The 16968-nt window shown below is 44.2% G+C and overlaps 1 protein-coding gene across 1 annotated transcript in view; it reads right to left on the bottom strand.

The window, feature by feature from the left end:
* NTSR1 (neurotensin receptor 1) overlaps positions 1-16968 on the bottom strand; it is a 55674-nt gene that overhangs the window by 12554 nt on the left and 26152 nt on the right. Inside the window, exon 2 of the mRNA XM_014268503.2 lies at positions 5262-5463. Coding sequence (XP_014123978.1) covers positions 5262-5463 — 202 coding nt within the window. The remainder of the gene's footprint in view (positions 1-5261; positions 5464-16968) is intronic.

Genomic DNA, 16968 nt, shown 5'->3' on the forward strand with positions numbered 1-16968 from the left:
CATTTCCCCTGGGGCTGTCTGGATGTTTGGAGGAGAAGGAAGAAGAAAGGAAGAGAATTTTCTCTTTGAAAGGTAAAGAAGGGATCCCATTTTATCCTCACCAGGTTCAGGTCTCTTTCTATTTGGTGGGATCAGGTGTAACCTGAACTGGCTTCCTCTGCAGCCCTTTCTTCTTTCCCCTCCAGTTTTGAGTTTCACATATCCTTAGTTCCTCCCAGAACAGTTTCTGCTCATCAAAGGAACCCTGGATCTGTATTCACTGCATGCTTCCACACTGACTAAAGCCCTGGCCAGACTTCATGTTTAGAATCACATTAGTTAACTTTTTAAACACTCACATTGTCACGGCTTAACACCTGGAAAATCTGCTGTCAGGGCATTGCCAACGCTGGAGTTTTCTGCAGAGATGCAGCCACAGGAACCTGCAATTCCTGCAGGAATGCTGTGCCAGGCTGAGCAAAGGGACACATGAGGGGAAAAAAGAGATTCCCTGCCCCAAGAGGTGCAGCCACCCCTGGTTTTTGCTCCTTGGAGGGTGTTTATGGAGCACTCTGAGGCTGCTCGTTTTATCTCACTTGGCAGGCTGCAAAGTAAACCTACAACTACAAACATCTCTGGGAAATATATACAATTGTTAAATAGGTAATTTATCCTCCCAAATTTCAATGTGACACTTCAGCTGTTAAAATCAGCTTCCACTCAAGCTTAATGCCACAGGGGTTTTGCTGAACTCCACTTGGAGTTGCTCAGAATTTTTATTAGAGATACAAACTGCCATGAATTCTGTTCCTTTCTTGAAAAGAAATGATTCATGAACAAATAAATCTGCTTTCCTTAGAATATAGGAATTATGAAATACAACTGTTTAAGGAGTTTTAGACTGGTGCTCTTCTGTGTATTGTGGCTGCAAAGTATGAGCTATTCCTGCCTGTAGGCTGGTTAAACTAAATCTCATGGCAATATTCTCCTCCTGAAATGAATAACTCAGACTTGGAGCATTGCTGAGGAGCAATGAATGGACTCTTCAAAATATTTGTTCAGAAGGGGAATTATTAATGCACAAATTAATGAAATACATGGATACATCATTAATTCTTGGCCTTTGTCTTGTATTACTTGATGAAATACAGAGGCCTCAATAATTTAAAATTCACAGATGTTCCGTAAAAAATGCATCTTGACTTCATCTGCTAAGAGGCATTTTACTGAAGCATCACCCAGCCAGCTGTGGGAGACTGAAGGATATTCTTTTAATTGGCTAAACCTCTAAGTGCTTTATAATTGCTTTCACTAAGCAGCTTCAGTGACAGAGCAAACGCTACCTGGAACTGATTACATTTTAATAGGCTTAGCCAACGTCCCCCGTGCAGAGCCTCCCCTTGATGTCCATCAATTTGTCTCAGTGTCATTATCAGAGCTCAGCTGTGCCATTCAGTAACTCCTGCCTTCCTTCCATCCCCGTGGGAATGGTCTGACAGGCAGCCAGGAGCTGCTGAGGGCTGCAGGCAGGGGGATTGGTGGGGGTATCAATCCGTGCCACAAAACTGCCCCATTTCCAGAAGACATTTTGGCTGAACAGAGCTTTCATCCTGAGCCAAGCTCAAATACACCCTGATTTTTGAGCAGCAGAGAGAATTGGGGTTGTTCAGCCTGGAGAAGAGAGGGCTGCAGGAAGAACTTGCTGCAGCCTTCCAGTGCCTAAAGCAGCTCCAAGCAGGCTGGAGAGGGCCTTGGGACAAGGGCCTGAGTTACAGTACAGGGGAATGGATTTAAAGTGAGGGAAGGAAAGGTTAGACTGGATATCAAGAAGAAATTCTTCCCTGTGAGGGTGAGGAGGCCCTGGCACAGAGAAGCTGTGGCTGCTCTATCCCTGGAAGTGTCCAAAGCCAGGCTGGACAGGGCTTGGAGCAACCTGAGATAATGGAACGTGTCTCTGCCATGGCAGGAGATGGAATGAGATGAGCTTTAAGGTCCCTCCCAACCCAAACCATTCCATGATTCTGTGATTGCTTTGGTGTGTGTTTCTGTGTATACATGTGAGTATTTAAGGATTACTTAGAATTTTATCAAGTGATTGGCATACCAGAAAATGTTCATACTCCTGTGAAGCATCACACAGCTTTGGAAGACTCAGCATTCCAGGGCTCCAGCATAGCCAAGGAATAGCAACACAACCTGGAGGTGTTTAATGGAAGGAGTTGGATGGGTGAAGGAGGGTGTGCAATCTGTTAGTGGAAGGTATTTTTAACAGCAGACCTGGTTGCCCTGATATCTTCAGTAAAAAGAGCTGGAAAGCTGTGAGTGCCTGGAGCCCTCTGAATTTGAATCCTCACACCTGGTGAGCTCTGACAGCAGAGAGGGAATTCAGGAATCAGGAATCTCTTGCTTACTGACTTAATGAGTTGGCTCCCAGGCAACAGGCCTGACACATCCCTTGATCCTGATCACCCTCATTATTCTGTACATGACCACAGTCAGACAGAGCCAAGAATATACACAAATGCTACCAAAAGAGAGGAAAACACTGTTGTGGGTGTTTTGAATGAGGCTGTTAGCCTGGCCACTTTTAGCTCTTATTTCAATGTAAACAAATACTTAATCTCAGTACATTTGGAGCAAGTTTTTTGCTGCTCTGCTCTTACCCAACAGCCCTGCACACCATGAACCTCAAAAAATTGTTTTCTAAGCTCTGCTTTTACAAGTTCTGAAACATTTCACCCTTAGACCTAAATCAGCCTTCTCTGTACCTCAGGCCAAAGTTCACTTTTGGAAATGGAAAATTCTTTCACCCCCATGAAGCTCTGATACCCTGCCAGCAGCTTTATAAGGGGGGACAAGTGTCATTTTTCTTTTCTTCCATAAATGAGCCCAGACTCTGTTCATGATTTTGGCTGTCATGGGTGCCAGGATGGATAAATCATGTGAATCCTTGTGTATTCTTTGCTGCTTTTCAGACAGCTGAGAGAGCTGAGTTATTAAAATGTAACTCATGAGGAACAGGTGACAAAAGTAAGAGTGAATCAAGTACCTCCAGTAATAAAAGGAAAAAAAAAGAAATCATTTTTTTGTATCTGAAAAACTGAAATGCACAGGATTTCACTCCTATTTGCTGGATAAAGAGAGCATTTCTGCATGGTGGAGTGAATCACAGACAAAAGTGAGGGAGGATTTTTTTTATTTGCTGGATCTTCCTGAGCACAGAAATGCAGCAAACATCTGCCCTCTCATTGCCTCCCCAGCAGGGAGGGGAGCTCAGTGCTGCTGCTGGGGTGGCCCTGAGGAGATGCCTGGAATATCTGGGCATCCCTGCACAGGGAGCCCCCGTGGTGCCACATCTGACCCACTTTTGAGCCCCCTCAGGCTCCAGACTGAAACCCTCACTTTTGCCAAATGTTCTCAGCTTTTGCAGTACACAGCAAACCCAAAAATTTGCCTGGAGAAGAGAAAAGAGGAAGCAGAAGAAGATGAAAAAGAAAATTATGCTTATTGTTCAGAAAGTGAGGGGTTGTTTTTCAGAGCCTCAGAGGAGATGTGGATCTGGGGGTGAGAGGTGCACTTCCTCCAGTGCTGAGGAATGCCAGATGTAAATTTAGGTTTCTCTGCTATTATTCATAAAGAGCTCTCTCTTCTTGATGATCAAAGAGGATACAATACTAAAAGGAGAGAGAGAGAGGTGTGTGAAGTGGTGTAGTGGAGTGAGAAAAGGCAGCTTCTCACTTCGTGGCAGCAGGCAGAAGTGTTAAAAAACAGAAAGGGATAGCAGGGAGCAGAGTCCTGGCAGGCTCCATGGAGAAGCCTGGACCCACGCCTGGGTAACAGTTCATTGGGGTGCAGAGACTGTAAACAAACACAGTCCAACAAGATAATTGTTGGGAATTTAATGTCCCCTGTGCTTTTCTTTCCTTTTTCTCAGTAGGTGTTTCCCAGTTGGGAATGCACACGTGGCTCACCCATGGCACAGGCAAGGAGTGCTGCATGGGCTGCATTCCCTGTGAAACACAGCTGGGAAAATGTCATGGAGGCTCCTGGTGCCTTCTCTAGGGATTTCTCTCATTGGAAATGTGGTCTGAGACAAAGCATTTCAAATACCAAGATGTCCCATCCCTGGAAGTGTCCAAGGCCAGGCTGGAGGCACTTGGAGCAGCCTGGGACAGAGGAAGGTGTCCCTGCCCATGGCAAGGGTTTGGGACTAGGTGAACTTTGGGGTCCCTGACAACCCAAAACTTTCTAAAAACACCAGAACACCAGAAAGCTTTCTGCTAACAAATTCTCCCCATCTCATGTTTAAAACCACTACGGGCACCCTTTGTTAGCTATTTTGGGTAATATTTTTGGGCAGATTTTGCCTTATCCTCTCTAAGGTTAAGCTACCAGATTCTTTGGTCTTTTCCTCAGTTTATTTAATCAAGACATCCACTACTCTGCATTACAGCTCAATTCCTGAGTGCAGGATCTTTTATTCAAGCTCTGTCTGAACCAGAGCTATGCAGAAAAAGGGAAGTAATGAAACAACACAAGCAAGGCTTAAATTGCTGTCGACTAAATCATTAAAATGCTGGGTTGGTTTTGCTTTTCCAGAGTGAGCAGGTCTGCTCCTTAGCTTTGCAAACCAATGAGAGGAATAGTGGATTTGTCTTTGCAAACAAGCTGTGGGTCTGCTGGTAGATAAAACTAGGACCGGGAGATAAACAATGGGAAGGATTCCACTGATTGATGAATGGAAAGAGATATTTACTTTTACAAATGAACTTTAGGTTTGTTGATAAACGAAATTAGACATTGAAAGATGAAAGAAACAATGGAGAAGAAAAACCCCTAAATTCAGTAAGAATTAAAAATTAAAAGGGAGGGGGAAAATTATGTTAAAAATTCCATTAAATTAATTATGTTAAAAATTAACATTAGAGGGGAATCTCTGGTATCAGGCGTTCTGGAAAGTCTGAACCTCTCAAGTACCTCAGAAATGGGGAAAGAGAGAAGGGAAATGTGCCTGGGAAATTGGGATAAAAAGGAGGCTGTGTCCTCCAAAAATCTGAGAGATCCCAGAGGAATGCCCCATGGCCTCTCCCTTTATTCGAATAAAGCAAAAGAACTCCTCTGCCTCCTTTTTGGACATAAACCTCAGGTGTTTGTAGATTAATTTTCCTAACACCAACAAGCAAGGACAAAAGGAGAGGGCGTTTTGGGCTAAAGTGTTTTCCAATTTCCACCTGTTCCTCTTCCAGTCCCATTTCTATTCCCCAAGGGAAGGCCATACTCACGCAGGACCCTCACGCCGTGCTTCAGGGCTTGCACTCTGCTGGGCTCCATGGACATGCTGAGCATGGTCTGCTGCCCACCAATGGTGCACACCTGGTTCTCCTGGGCCGCCTGCCGGAACATCACCAGCAGCTGGTTGGCGATGATGGTGTTGAGCACCGAGATGACGACCATGGGGAATACGAAGGAGATGAAGGTGTTCACCTGCAGGGGAGGGATGGGGCACAGTCAGGGAGAGGAGCAGCAGAGCAGGAGGTTGTTTTTATTCCTCAAAGCAACAGAGGAACAGCCTGCAGTGGAAAGCTTTCCCTCCTCTCACTCAGCTGGTTTTGGAGGTTTATTGTACAGAGGCTGATGCAGTTTCGTTCATGTCGGTCAACACCCAAAAGAGGCAAAATCATTCATATCTAATCTATTCAGATCATTTATGTATTTTCCCCTTTTCAGTGCAGTCTATTGCCAGAAATGTCTTCTCTGAAACATGCCATTGATCTTTTCATCTCACAATCAGCAGGATGCTGCTTAGCTCTCATCATGCATAGCGTGACTTCTAAATAACAGTGTGTTATTGTCTTTTTCCTGCATTATGAGCGCTCCTTGGGATCTTTTTAACTATCTTTGTTTTTGTCTTGTGCCCTTTCCTTGTGGATTTAATGACAGTGTTTTGTTACTTCATAACTATGTTAAATAAACCTCGTGCCTGAAAGGATTAAAATTGATCAGAATAAACAAGTGGAAATTGTAATGTTTTCAGTACAAATTATTTGATTACTACAGTTTTGATAAAATTAAATGGAGGATCAAATTAAGCAGTGATTGAATCAAGTGGAAGTCACAGTTCATGTCAAATGAAAGGCTTTTGGGCTGTTTAGAAACCCCAGAGGAACTGAGCTTGGCAAAGGGCAGCCCAGGGAAACAGAGGCACATGGAGGGTTTGCCTGCACGTCTGCCATGGTGGGATGGGGAGCTGCTCTGCTGAGCCCAAGAGCTCATCCTCTCTGCTGGATGGCACAGGAGGAGACTCAGCACATCACTCAGCTGAGTGTGGAACAAATGAAAAGCCCTTCAAGATTTTAGAATTTCAAAACATTGACAAGAATTGAACCGTGCTGCAAATCGCTGCGAAAGCAATTGCATTAGAAGTGATAAAATGACAAAAAGATGAAACTTTGAAACTCAAGAGGGAATTTGCTCAGTGGGAGAGCTCCAAGGCAGGCTGACTTCTTCCCTAGACAGGGATTTATCTTTCACCTCAGTGATGTAGGACACAGAACAACCCTGCACTCCAAGATAATTCCAGGTCCCTCTGCAGATTGCAGAACCTCATCTAGGGACAGGTGCTCCATCTGCTGGGTGGAGATATCCCCTCTCCATCCACCCACCCCTGCTGGACCATCACCACGGTGGGCAGGCTTCTCTGTACACCCTGTGTCTGGTGCAGATCTGTGGGCTCTGTGCTCTGGGGGGATTCAGAAATGCTGGAAGAGAATGGGAATCACCCAACAGGCTTCTCTGTACACCCTGTGTCTGGTGCAGATTTCTGGCTTTTGTGCTCTGGGGCGGATTCAGAAATGCTGGAGGTGAATGGGAATCACCCAACCACACCGCCAAGGTGCTGCAGGGGCATCTGTAAAAGAAATGAGCAGCACAGGGGAGCAGAGGTACATCAGAAACACTTCACTTTCTCTGTCCATAGATCTGAAGCAGAATCTCCTCTCTTGGTGAAGACTGGCTCTGTGGCTGTTGTCCAGGTTTTCTTTGGATGGATCAAGTCTCTGAACAACTTTGTGCTCCAGAGCTCAAGGTATTAAGCAAAAGCACCAGCTGGGTTTTGTCTCTTCCACACGATGAGAACATCCTCTCCCGTTTATGCTGATAACAACAACAGAACTCCTCTGCAGGCTGAGTGAACTCCTAGATACACCCCACCACCACAGGCTGCTAATGGCCTCTTTTATTAAGTATAAAACAGTTTTATACTCTTCTAAAAGATCTCACAGCCTCCTGTATATAAAGAAGAGTTATCTTTTGGAGTTGCCTCCACAGGCTAAGACAGATCACTGAGCAATAAAGACCAACTATTTAACCCTTGCAATGCAGCCAGGCTGAGCTGGAGCACACAGGGGTGAAATGATTGCTCAGATTTACCAGATCAGACTGAGACATGAACCCTGTAGCTCCTCACTCCAGTTTCTGTGGCTTTAGCTGCAGAATGCCCTTCCTTGTCCCTGCTGCCGAACAATGTCTGCACATCAGCAAAGTGCACCACTTAACTCTGGAAATGTTTCCCTCTGTCACCTGAGATTCAGGATTTATTGGTTTTCATTCTAAAATTTTGCCCTAGCTGTAAATTACACTTGCTTGATATAATTTTGCAGAACTCTAAAAGTCTTTTCCAAGCTGTCTTAAAAGCCTTGATTTATTCCACAGTTGCATTGTGAAGTCTCTTAAAGAGCTTATGAAATTGTCTAGAATAGCATTGACTTTCCCTTTTAGGAATTGTTATGATAAAAGTGGGAATATTGCATAGTTTCCATCAAAGGCTATATTTAAAGATTTTTTTCCCCATCTTGATTTGTAGCAAAATTTTCATATATTAAAAAAAAATCAATATTTTCCCCAGTAGCAGAATGTTTTAATTTGTTGAAAGAATTATTATTTGCAAACACAAAGTCCCAAAGTACACAAGGGCTAGAAAAGCCAATTTTCCTAAGAAAACCATTTAAATTCCCTGTTTTTCTTTTGAGCTGCTTGCTGGGAGCCCAGCACACTGAGCACATCAGTGCAGCAACACTTCATTTTCAAGTGGCTTTGCACACTGCTGGAGCTGGTGCCTCCAACAACTTCTCAAATCAGTGGAAAATTTCCCACTTGCTCAAGAGGAGCTGGTCTGGGATCCCAGGATTACATATCCAAAAGTTCAGGATCAGGAAGACTTTTGGAGGTGATTAATGGGATTTTTTACAGTGTCTCCAGCATCAGTGGCCACTTTGGAAAAAGATGGGGTTTGGATCCCTACTACAAGAAAAAACTTTTTTTTGTTAGATACATCTGAAGGCAGGGAGGGTAAAATTGATGAGTATTACACCTGTTCATGGGTGGCCTTTGCTCCCAGTAAAACTCCATCACCTGAGCCACCTGCAGCTGGCTGTTCATTGTCCATCAGCACAAGATTTTGGACAGGCACAGAAAAAATGTGTGAAACCTTGGAGAAGTGGTTAAAAGTAAATTCAAGAAGCTAAAGGCTCTTCTGGAGATACAGTGGCATATTCAACACTCTAAGTATTTATGATAAAAACAGCCAAGAATCAGAACCACTCACAACATTTTAATTGAAAGAGTTTTGATGAGAAAAAAGGAAATGTTCCAATACTGAGATAATAAAAGATTTTTGAACATGGGTCTTGTGTTTTCCCTCACGCCTTTTTTCCAGATAAGTAAATAAAATCCCCCAAAGCCAGTGGAGCATGAAATGCTGGTTCCAGTGTGGTGCATCCCATGGAGCAGCAGCTGGAGCAAGGCCCCTGGAGTGGGCCAGGGGGCCAGCTGAGATTAAGGGATAATTTTAACCCTGGGTTATGGCAGGGATTTTGTGTCAGAGATGAGAGATGTTCCCTTGTAGCCTGATAAGTGAGGTGAGAGCAGAGCCAACCCTTGGTCTCTGTCAGCTCAGCCTCTCCAGGGACACAGCCCCTCCAGAGTAAGCTGGATGCCCAAAGAGATTTTCTCCCTTTCTTTTCAGGACAATTGAAATGGAGAGAAGTGTGGATGAGGAGGAGCTGGGCAAACCTCATTTGTACCCACTAAGTTTCTGTCATAGCTCATTTCCCTGAGCACACCTGGGGACTGCTGTGAGATAGCTGCAGCCTCCCTGCTTTCTGCTGGGGAGGATTCTCAGTGCAGATACACCTGGGGAAATGGTGAGAAGCCCCAAAGGAGCTGAAAATTGACTCAGGAGGAGACGTGTCCTTTCTGGTTTCCTGGAAGTGACGAGGGAGAGGACTGAGGATACAGCACATCATTTGATTTGGTGTTCTGAGCAGATCTGTTAAACCACAGAGCCACATTTCAACAATCTACCACATTCTGGTTCACCTCATTTCCAATGGAAATGGAAAGTAAATTATCCTCCCCCTGACTGTGGAGGCAGTATTGTTAGCATATGTCAATCAGGGAAGCACATTCTGCTACAACAACATTTGGCTGCCAAAAAATCTTATTTGACTAAATGTACTTTACAAAATTACTGGTTATCTCACTCAGTAGCCAGAATTAGCATTTTTTTAACCAGCCAGTGGATAATTTCAGCCATTAATAAGCACAGTACTGCATTTCAGGATACAGCAATCTGTGCAAGACAAAGAAGAGAAGGGGAAGGTACATCGTGTTGGGATGCCAAAGGGAGCATTTGGCAATGGCACTCATGTTTGATGTTCACAGGATGTGTCTGATGAAAAAAAACATCCACAGGTTTTTTTCCCCCCCACAGTAAATAAATAACCACCTAATTAACCCTACCTTTACATTAGCTCTCCAGCTTTCCATGCCAAGCGTCTCAGGATGGTCAGGTAAATGCCATTTAGCTACAGCACGCCAGGAGAGGTTAGTGTTTGTGAGTGATAGAAGAAAATAACTCTGCTTTTGGAGCCAGTAACTGGCACAGGGAAAAGCGTGGAAGCTGGACAACTACAGCCTAGCAAGGGAATTTATCTCCTCTGGAATTTTTTGAGGGGAGCAATATTGCAATGTGTTGGCTCTGGTCCTTACCTTGGATCGGGGCATCCTGGTGTGGGAGCACAAATGCTGGGTAAATAGGAATATCTGGCCGGGTGCCAAAGGCTGTGTGTGTATCTGGAGCTCTACCAGTGCCTTTGGGCAGGAGCTCGACCTTTGCAGGCTTTGCCAGGTTCATCTGGGGCAGGTTTGACTGTCACACCTGATTTGGGCATCTCTCTCTCCAGAGCCCTGACAGTGTGGCAGGGGTGACACAGCTGTCACCCTCGGGCAGAGGCTGCTGCTGACCTGGCTGGGGGACACTCTGTGCCCTGTGCAGACACTTCTGGTGGGGATGGTGGAATCCTGCATCACCTCAGCACCACAGTGACACAAACCCCACTGAGCTCAGCCCTGTGAAATAACCTTCCCTTTCCTCACAAACAGGGACAGTGTGACCGTGTTCACAGGGGTTCTCAGATGAGGGAAGAGACGAGGATCTGACTCCATATTTCAGAAGGCTTGATTTATTATTTTATGATATATATTACATTAAAACTACACTAAAAGAATAGAAGAAAAAGTTCTCATCAGAAGGCTGGCTAAGAATAGAAAAGAATGAATAACAAAGGTCTGTGGCTCAGACAGAGAGAGAGCCAGCTGGGCTGTGATTGGCCATTAATTCCAAACATCTACATGAGACCAATCACAGATGCACCTGTTGCATTCCACAGCAGCAGATAATCATTGTTTACATTTTGTTTCTGAGGCCTCTCAGCATCTCAGAAGGAAAAAATCTCAGCATCTTAGGAAAAAATCCTAAGATAGGATTTTTAATAAAAAGATGTCTGCGACAGGACAGGATGCAAATATCTGTGTAGATCCAAGATCTAATATCCCATCATTAGCTTAATGACTAATCAAAGACAAGATACCAAAACCCAGCTATTATTTTTCTCTTTGAAGTATTAAGAATTGGCCACAAAACCCTCTGTTTGTTCCATCCTGATATACCTTGTGCCTCCTCTACCCAGCTAGAGGTGAGTACACATTACACACACATTATCCAAGGTAACAGAGTGTGGCTGTGTGAATTGCTCTGGTCTCACCCCAAAGAGCTGCCCTGTTCACCCTCTGGAGCTGCAGGAGCCCAGAGAGACCTTCCCTGTGCCTCGGGGAGACCTTTTCAAACTCGCTGAATATCAAGCCCAGACATTTCAAAGAAAGGTTACCGTGATGTAAAATGTGGCTGCCAGTCACAGGTATTGATGTCAAAATGTATGATCAGCTCTGGGTTAAGAGGCAGAGCCTGAAGCCAGGACACAGAGGGTGGATGGCAGTGACAAGCACCGAAGCTCAGGGGCTGGGGCAGTGATGGGAGTGTGAGCATGAGCACAGACACGAGCAGGACATCCAGAGCTTTTCATCCAGGGGGAAAAAAATCTCAAAGAAAAGCCTGGAACACAGGCTCATCCTGTCCAACTCATTGCTGATTAAATAACTCAGCAGGTTTTGTTGATCTCAGCTGGCATCAGCCACAGGAGCTGGAATTGGCCAACACTCTGTATTTCAGACCTCTGCAGGAACCCCAGCCTTATCCCTGCTCCAGATGTGGTCTGGGAACAGCAGACTGCAGGTACTGGTGCTGAGGTGAAGGAAGAGAACAGATAAATCTGAAGATAAATGATCAGATGGAACTTCTGGATGCTCTTGTGTCCCTGGACTGGCTCCTCTCCCTGTGCTGCTGCTGCTGCCCTGCAGCCATTGGTGTCCCTGAGGCTGGAGCTCCTTAATTGCACAGCAAGGACATGTGAGCATCTGCTCCTGACACATCCACTCACTGCTCTGCTCACTGAGGGAAAACCCTCCAAAGACAACCCAGAGAAGAATGCACAAGGTTTGTTCTCGAGCTCGGCCTGCTCCAGGCTGTGGAGGAGGTTCAGGTTTTGTATTGGTAGGTATTTATACCAGAGGAAAATCCGTGTTACTACAAGGCTTGGGGTGGCAGACTGCAGTCTGTGCTGTGCTTGGAGATCTACAAGGTGCAAGTACCTATGACAGGAATAGAGGATTTGTCTTTACAAACAAGCTGTGGGTCTCCTGGTAGATAAAACCAGCACTGGGAGATAAAAGAAACAATGGGAAGGATTCCACTGGTTGATGAATGGAAAAAGATATTTGCTATTACAAATAAACTTTAGGTTCGCTGATAAACGAAATTAGACATTGAGAGATGAAAAAAACAATGGAGAAGAAAAATCCCTAAATTCAGTAAAAATTAAAAACTAAAAGGGAGGGCTATACATTAGAGGGGAATCTTTGGGAAATCTTCAGTATCAGGTGTATCAGGAAGTCTGAGTAACTCTCAGGTACCTCAGCCAATGGAGAAAGAGAGAATGGAAATGCAGCAGGGAAATTGGAATAAAAAGGAGGCTGTGTCCTCCAAAAATCTGAGAGATCCCAGTGGAACGCCCCATGGCCTCTCCCTTTATTGGAATAAAGCCAGAAAGGGCTCCTCTGTCTCCTTTTTGGACATAAACCTCTGGTGTTTGTGGATTAATTTTCCTCACACCACCAACCTGCTGCAGAGCAGGAGGACGTGGCCATGCACAGGGCATGGTCCTCTCCTCTCCTCTCTCTGTGCTGGCTGGATGCCTCCAGAGCTGTCTCCAGCTGGATAACACCAGCCTTGAACTCTTCCAAATGGCTTAATTTAGCTCCAGCATTGAGATCAGAAAGAGGATCTGCTTAAACTCTGTTTTCATTAGCATTTTGTGTCTGCTCCACAGTAGTGATGTTTTCCTGGCTCCTCTCCCTGGATCTGTGGCCATCACAGAGAATAACCAGGCAGTGTGGATTAAGGTTTTAAGAATAACCAACGTGTACCATTTTGGAGCCTGTGTGTGGTCCCACACTGATGAACCATAATGGGAATGCAGAGCAGCTAATGATGTTGAGAAGTTGAGTTAATCACATACTCTGCAGGAGCTAATCAGATACAGAACAGATGGAAATAAATTGCGTACTGACAAAAAACATCCATCATATCCATGGCAAAAACATTCCCATTCATAAACTTCCCTCCTTGGAGAAAACATTTGTAGATAAAAAATAACATCTGATGCAGAACAACTTAAATGGGCCTCTTGCTCATGGTGGGTTGGGAAAGATGTCAGAGCACTGAATAACGATGGCATTCCTGAGCATGGCTGCATACCTGAAGGATCATTTAACCTCATTTCTATGCATGGTTACAGCGCTGTGACCTGAAATATTTCCAGATTTATTTATTTATTGCAAGTAACAGCAAAAGATGTGATTCATCCATAAATGTTTCATATAAATCTTATTATTCCTAATTGTACACAAGGGTAATACCTAAATATTGAACTCCCTGGGGATCTCAGAGCTTTTCATTACCTCCTTAAATGCCAGAAAACCTACTCCATAATAACTGTTTTTAAGAGAAAATTTCCTCTTTTCCTGGTGTTTGCCCATCAAAGTCAAACTTGAATGGCTCTGCTGATTCCACCTTCCAAAGAGAAAGAAAAACTGTGAAATTCAGGAAATCCTGGAAACAATAGACTGGGGAATAGACAAATTGGAAGGTTCTAGGGTTTACCACTGTGCACTGGAAATGCCTTGTATATCATGGATACTCAGCTTTTTCTCTTAATAAAACCGAAGGAAAAATGTTGATTTAGAAAAATGGAAGAGTAATCAAAAAAGCCCAATGCCAAAGAAAAAAAAAACACCAATGACCAAATAACCCAAGATCTCTAGGATTGAGCTTGATGAAGATGATGAATGTGGGGCCTTTTACATCTCAGTTTAGTTAATTTAAGACCTTCTGCCACTGATTTAAGAGGGATAGGTGAATTTAAAAAGGAAAGGTTTGGTATGGGACAGCTGCTGGGTCAGGGACAGAAGAAGTGACCGAGCAGCAGTGATGATTCTCCATCACATCATCATTAACCCAAAGCTTCAAATCCTCCCCACCTCCTCCCTCAGGAAATCACAGAAAATTCTGAGCTGGAAGGGACCCACAAGGATCACCAAGTCCAGCTCCCTCCTTCTCCCTGTCCTGTGACTGGTACAGTGAGCTACAAGGTAAATTAATTCAATTTAGCCAATTTTGCTTGCAAACAGGAATAAAGTCAATTCATATGCTGTCAGTTTGCTGGCCTCAGTCTGGCTGCTCAGATCCATTGCACTATTTAGGGCAATATTTTTGGTTGAACAAAAACTCAGTGAATAATGTTCATGCTTTTCCCTTTGAACACACAGGTCTTTGGTAGCATTTCCCCCTCACCCTACCCAGCAGCTATGTTCTACTGAAGGGGAAATAATCCTTCAACTTCAAATGACAGACTGGAAATGCACTTTAAATAATTTACCAGTGCAGTTGGATTTCAGTTCTCACTATCTGCTGGTATTTTGGTTTTTGCCAAAGGGATATTGTCCATTGCCTTTCACAAGATATTTTGGCTTCTCCAGCTCTGCTGCTTGTCAGCCCTCTAAAGAATTTAATAAATGTTCGTACAGTGCCTAATGCTCCTGACGGCTGAGTAATCCTAATCCAGATTTTGCAGTTATTTTCTGCTTATCCTCCTTTGGTTTTTCTTCCCTACTGGGCTGCACAAGTTGTGGGGGCTCACAGGGTGGACATTGACCCAAAGTGTCTGCATGGTGCTCCCTGCGGAGCGGGCTGGTGCTGGTGTTGGGTATGGCTGATGATTTCCTTCTCAAACCCCAGGAAATCTCATCTTTCCTGAGTTCCTCAGCACAACTGCCAGTGCTCAGCATATCTGGCACTCCTGTGTGGCCTCTGCAGCCTGGGATGCTGCAGCCACCACAGCCTGAAGGGCAGCACAGGCTGCAGGTGTGTCTGAGGGCACTATCACCACGTAAATAACTCACAGCAGCTGGTTCTGTGAGCCAGCATCCAGATCCTTGCTGTCTAACCTGTGCCTGCTATTCTCTTCTCCTTTGGTTCATGCCTGGCATGGCTGTTGTCATGAATGAGACTGTGATGCTTGGATATTTACTCAAAGAGAACATCAAGAAAAATACTCAAACCCTGGTGACAGCCAATTATCCCCCAGCTTCTCTTGTTCTGGCAATACTGAGTCATTTCATCCCTCATCATCAAAATGGATGCTTTTTTTCCCACATGGCTATGAAGTCACTTGCAGTGGCGGTTTCAGGATTCTAGCTGAACAGTCTGCTCTAGCAGGGGAACAAAGCCAGAGACATGAGCACAGGAGCAAAACAAGCAAAGATTTCTGCCTGTGAAGAGCAGCGAACAGTTGAATCAAGTGGTGCTTGCTTTCTTTCTTTCTTCCTTCCCACACTCTCCTGGTAGGTGGATCATGACAGAGAAACGTGTGGGTCTGTTTGGCTCACGTGGGGCTGTCACACTCCAGGTTTACACTTGCAATGAGTGTGTAATTTACTTGGAATGAGTGTGTAAATACAAAAAAAAATACAAAATACATATACAAAAAATGTGGAATAAGTGTGTAAATAAATGAGTGGGTAGCACTCAGGGTGTTGGGCTCCCCTCTGCCACTCATGTCCCTCTGTCCTGCCCTTTGTGGGGGAAAAATGAGGGTGCAACCAGCAGCTGGCTGACAGGAGAGCAGGAACTCATTAGAGCACAGGGTAATTAATAAATCAGCTCCATTCCCCAAGATGGTGCTGAAGATTTAAGATAAAGACTTTGTTATAAACCAGCCTTCAGTCTGATGCATGAGGTGCACACTGCAGCAGGATCCAAAGGAAAGTTAATTTAAACAAAAACCCACAGAAATGGAAAGAACAAATCATTCTCCTATTGAAAAACACGTTAAACCAAATACAGAGCAATTCAAAGGAAAGTTAGGTTAAACAAAAACCCAAACAAATGGAAAGAAAAAATCATTCTCCTATTGAAACAATACATCAGATTCAATTTTGGTTTTGCATTTCTGCCAGGTGAGGTGGAGGTAGAGGAGGGTAAGAGATGCTGTAGTGTCTGAGACAAGTAATGTCATGACAAAAAAAATTTATCTGTTGAATTACATTTCAGGATCAATTTTGCTGAAGCTTTTTGTAATATTTCACATATGCTGAAAAGTCTCATTAATACTGCTGGTAAAATAACAGCTTGTCTGCTTAAAGTAATTAGTAGTTGACAATTGGGTTGAATTTTAAATCCATGAGGAGCTTTGGTTAGCACTAATAAATGTTGATTAAGGTAGCAATTAAAATCTAACAATCTCTCTGGGGGTCTGAACTTAAAAGCTGAAGTTTGGAACATACCTCACTTTACAGAGAAAATGCTACAGTTCCTCCCCAAGCTGCTTTATTAAGCTGTGGCAATGTGGGTTTTTATTTCCTTTGGTTGCTTTTCTTTCCCTTTATTTTTTTTTTTTATTTTCTTTCCCCCTTTTTTTTTTTTTAATTTTTCCCAGTTTACACCCATTAATTACAGCCTAAAGTGGTGTTTGGGCAGCTCCAGCACCTCTCCTGGCTGACACAGAGACTTGGGGACAGTGGTGACGTTGAGCAAAGCGCGGTTTGAGCTTTCTCTCAGGAAATGCTGTGATATTCCCATTTCCATGGCAGCCCTTCCCAGCAGGCTGTGTCTGTCTGTCCCTGTCCCCAGCACACTCTGGAGTGGGCTGGAAAAATCTCCAGCTCTCCTTCAAGGCAAACACAGCCAAGAGGGGAGGTCAGGCAGAGCTCATCCCTGCTGATTCCTGCTCCCCAGAGCACCCCATAATCAGGGTGATTGGAAAAGTATTGATAGGCAGAGTCTTGAGGAAGACTCAAATTCTCTCTCTTTGTTGCTCTTGAGCCATGTGAGCAAGGCAAATCACAAAGCACATTTTGTTTATAGACTTCTTTTACTGATTTATCATCAAGGCACTATTCATGGAGGGCTCAGGTTCTTTGTGATCTTACTCAACCTGATACAATTTCAGTCACTTCCCTGCATTTTTTTCTATTTGA

This window comes from Zonotrichia albicollis, chromosome 17, assembly GCF_047830755.1.
Source record: "Zonotrichia albicollis isolate bZonAlb1 chromosome 17, bZonAlb1.hap1, whole genome shotgun sequence".
Taxonomy (NCBI): Eukaryota; Metazoa; Chordata; class Aves; order Passeriformes; family Passerellidae; genus Zonotrichia; species Zonotrichia albicollis.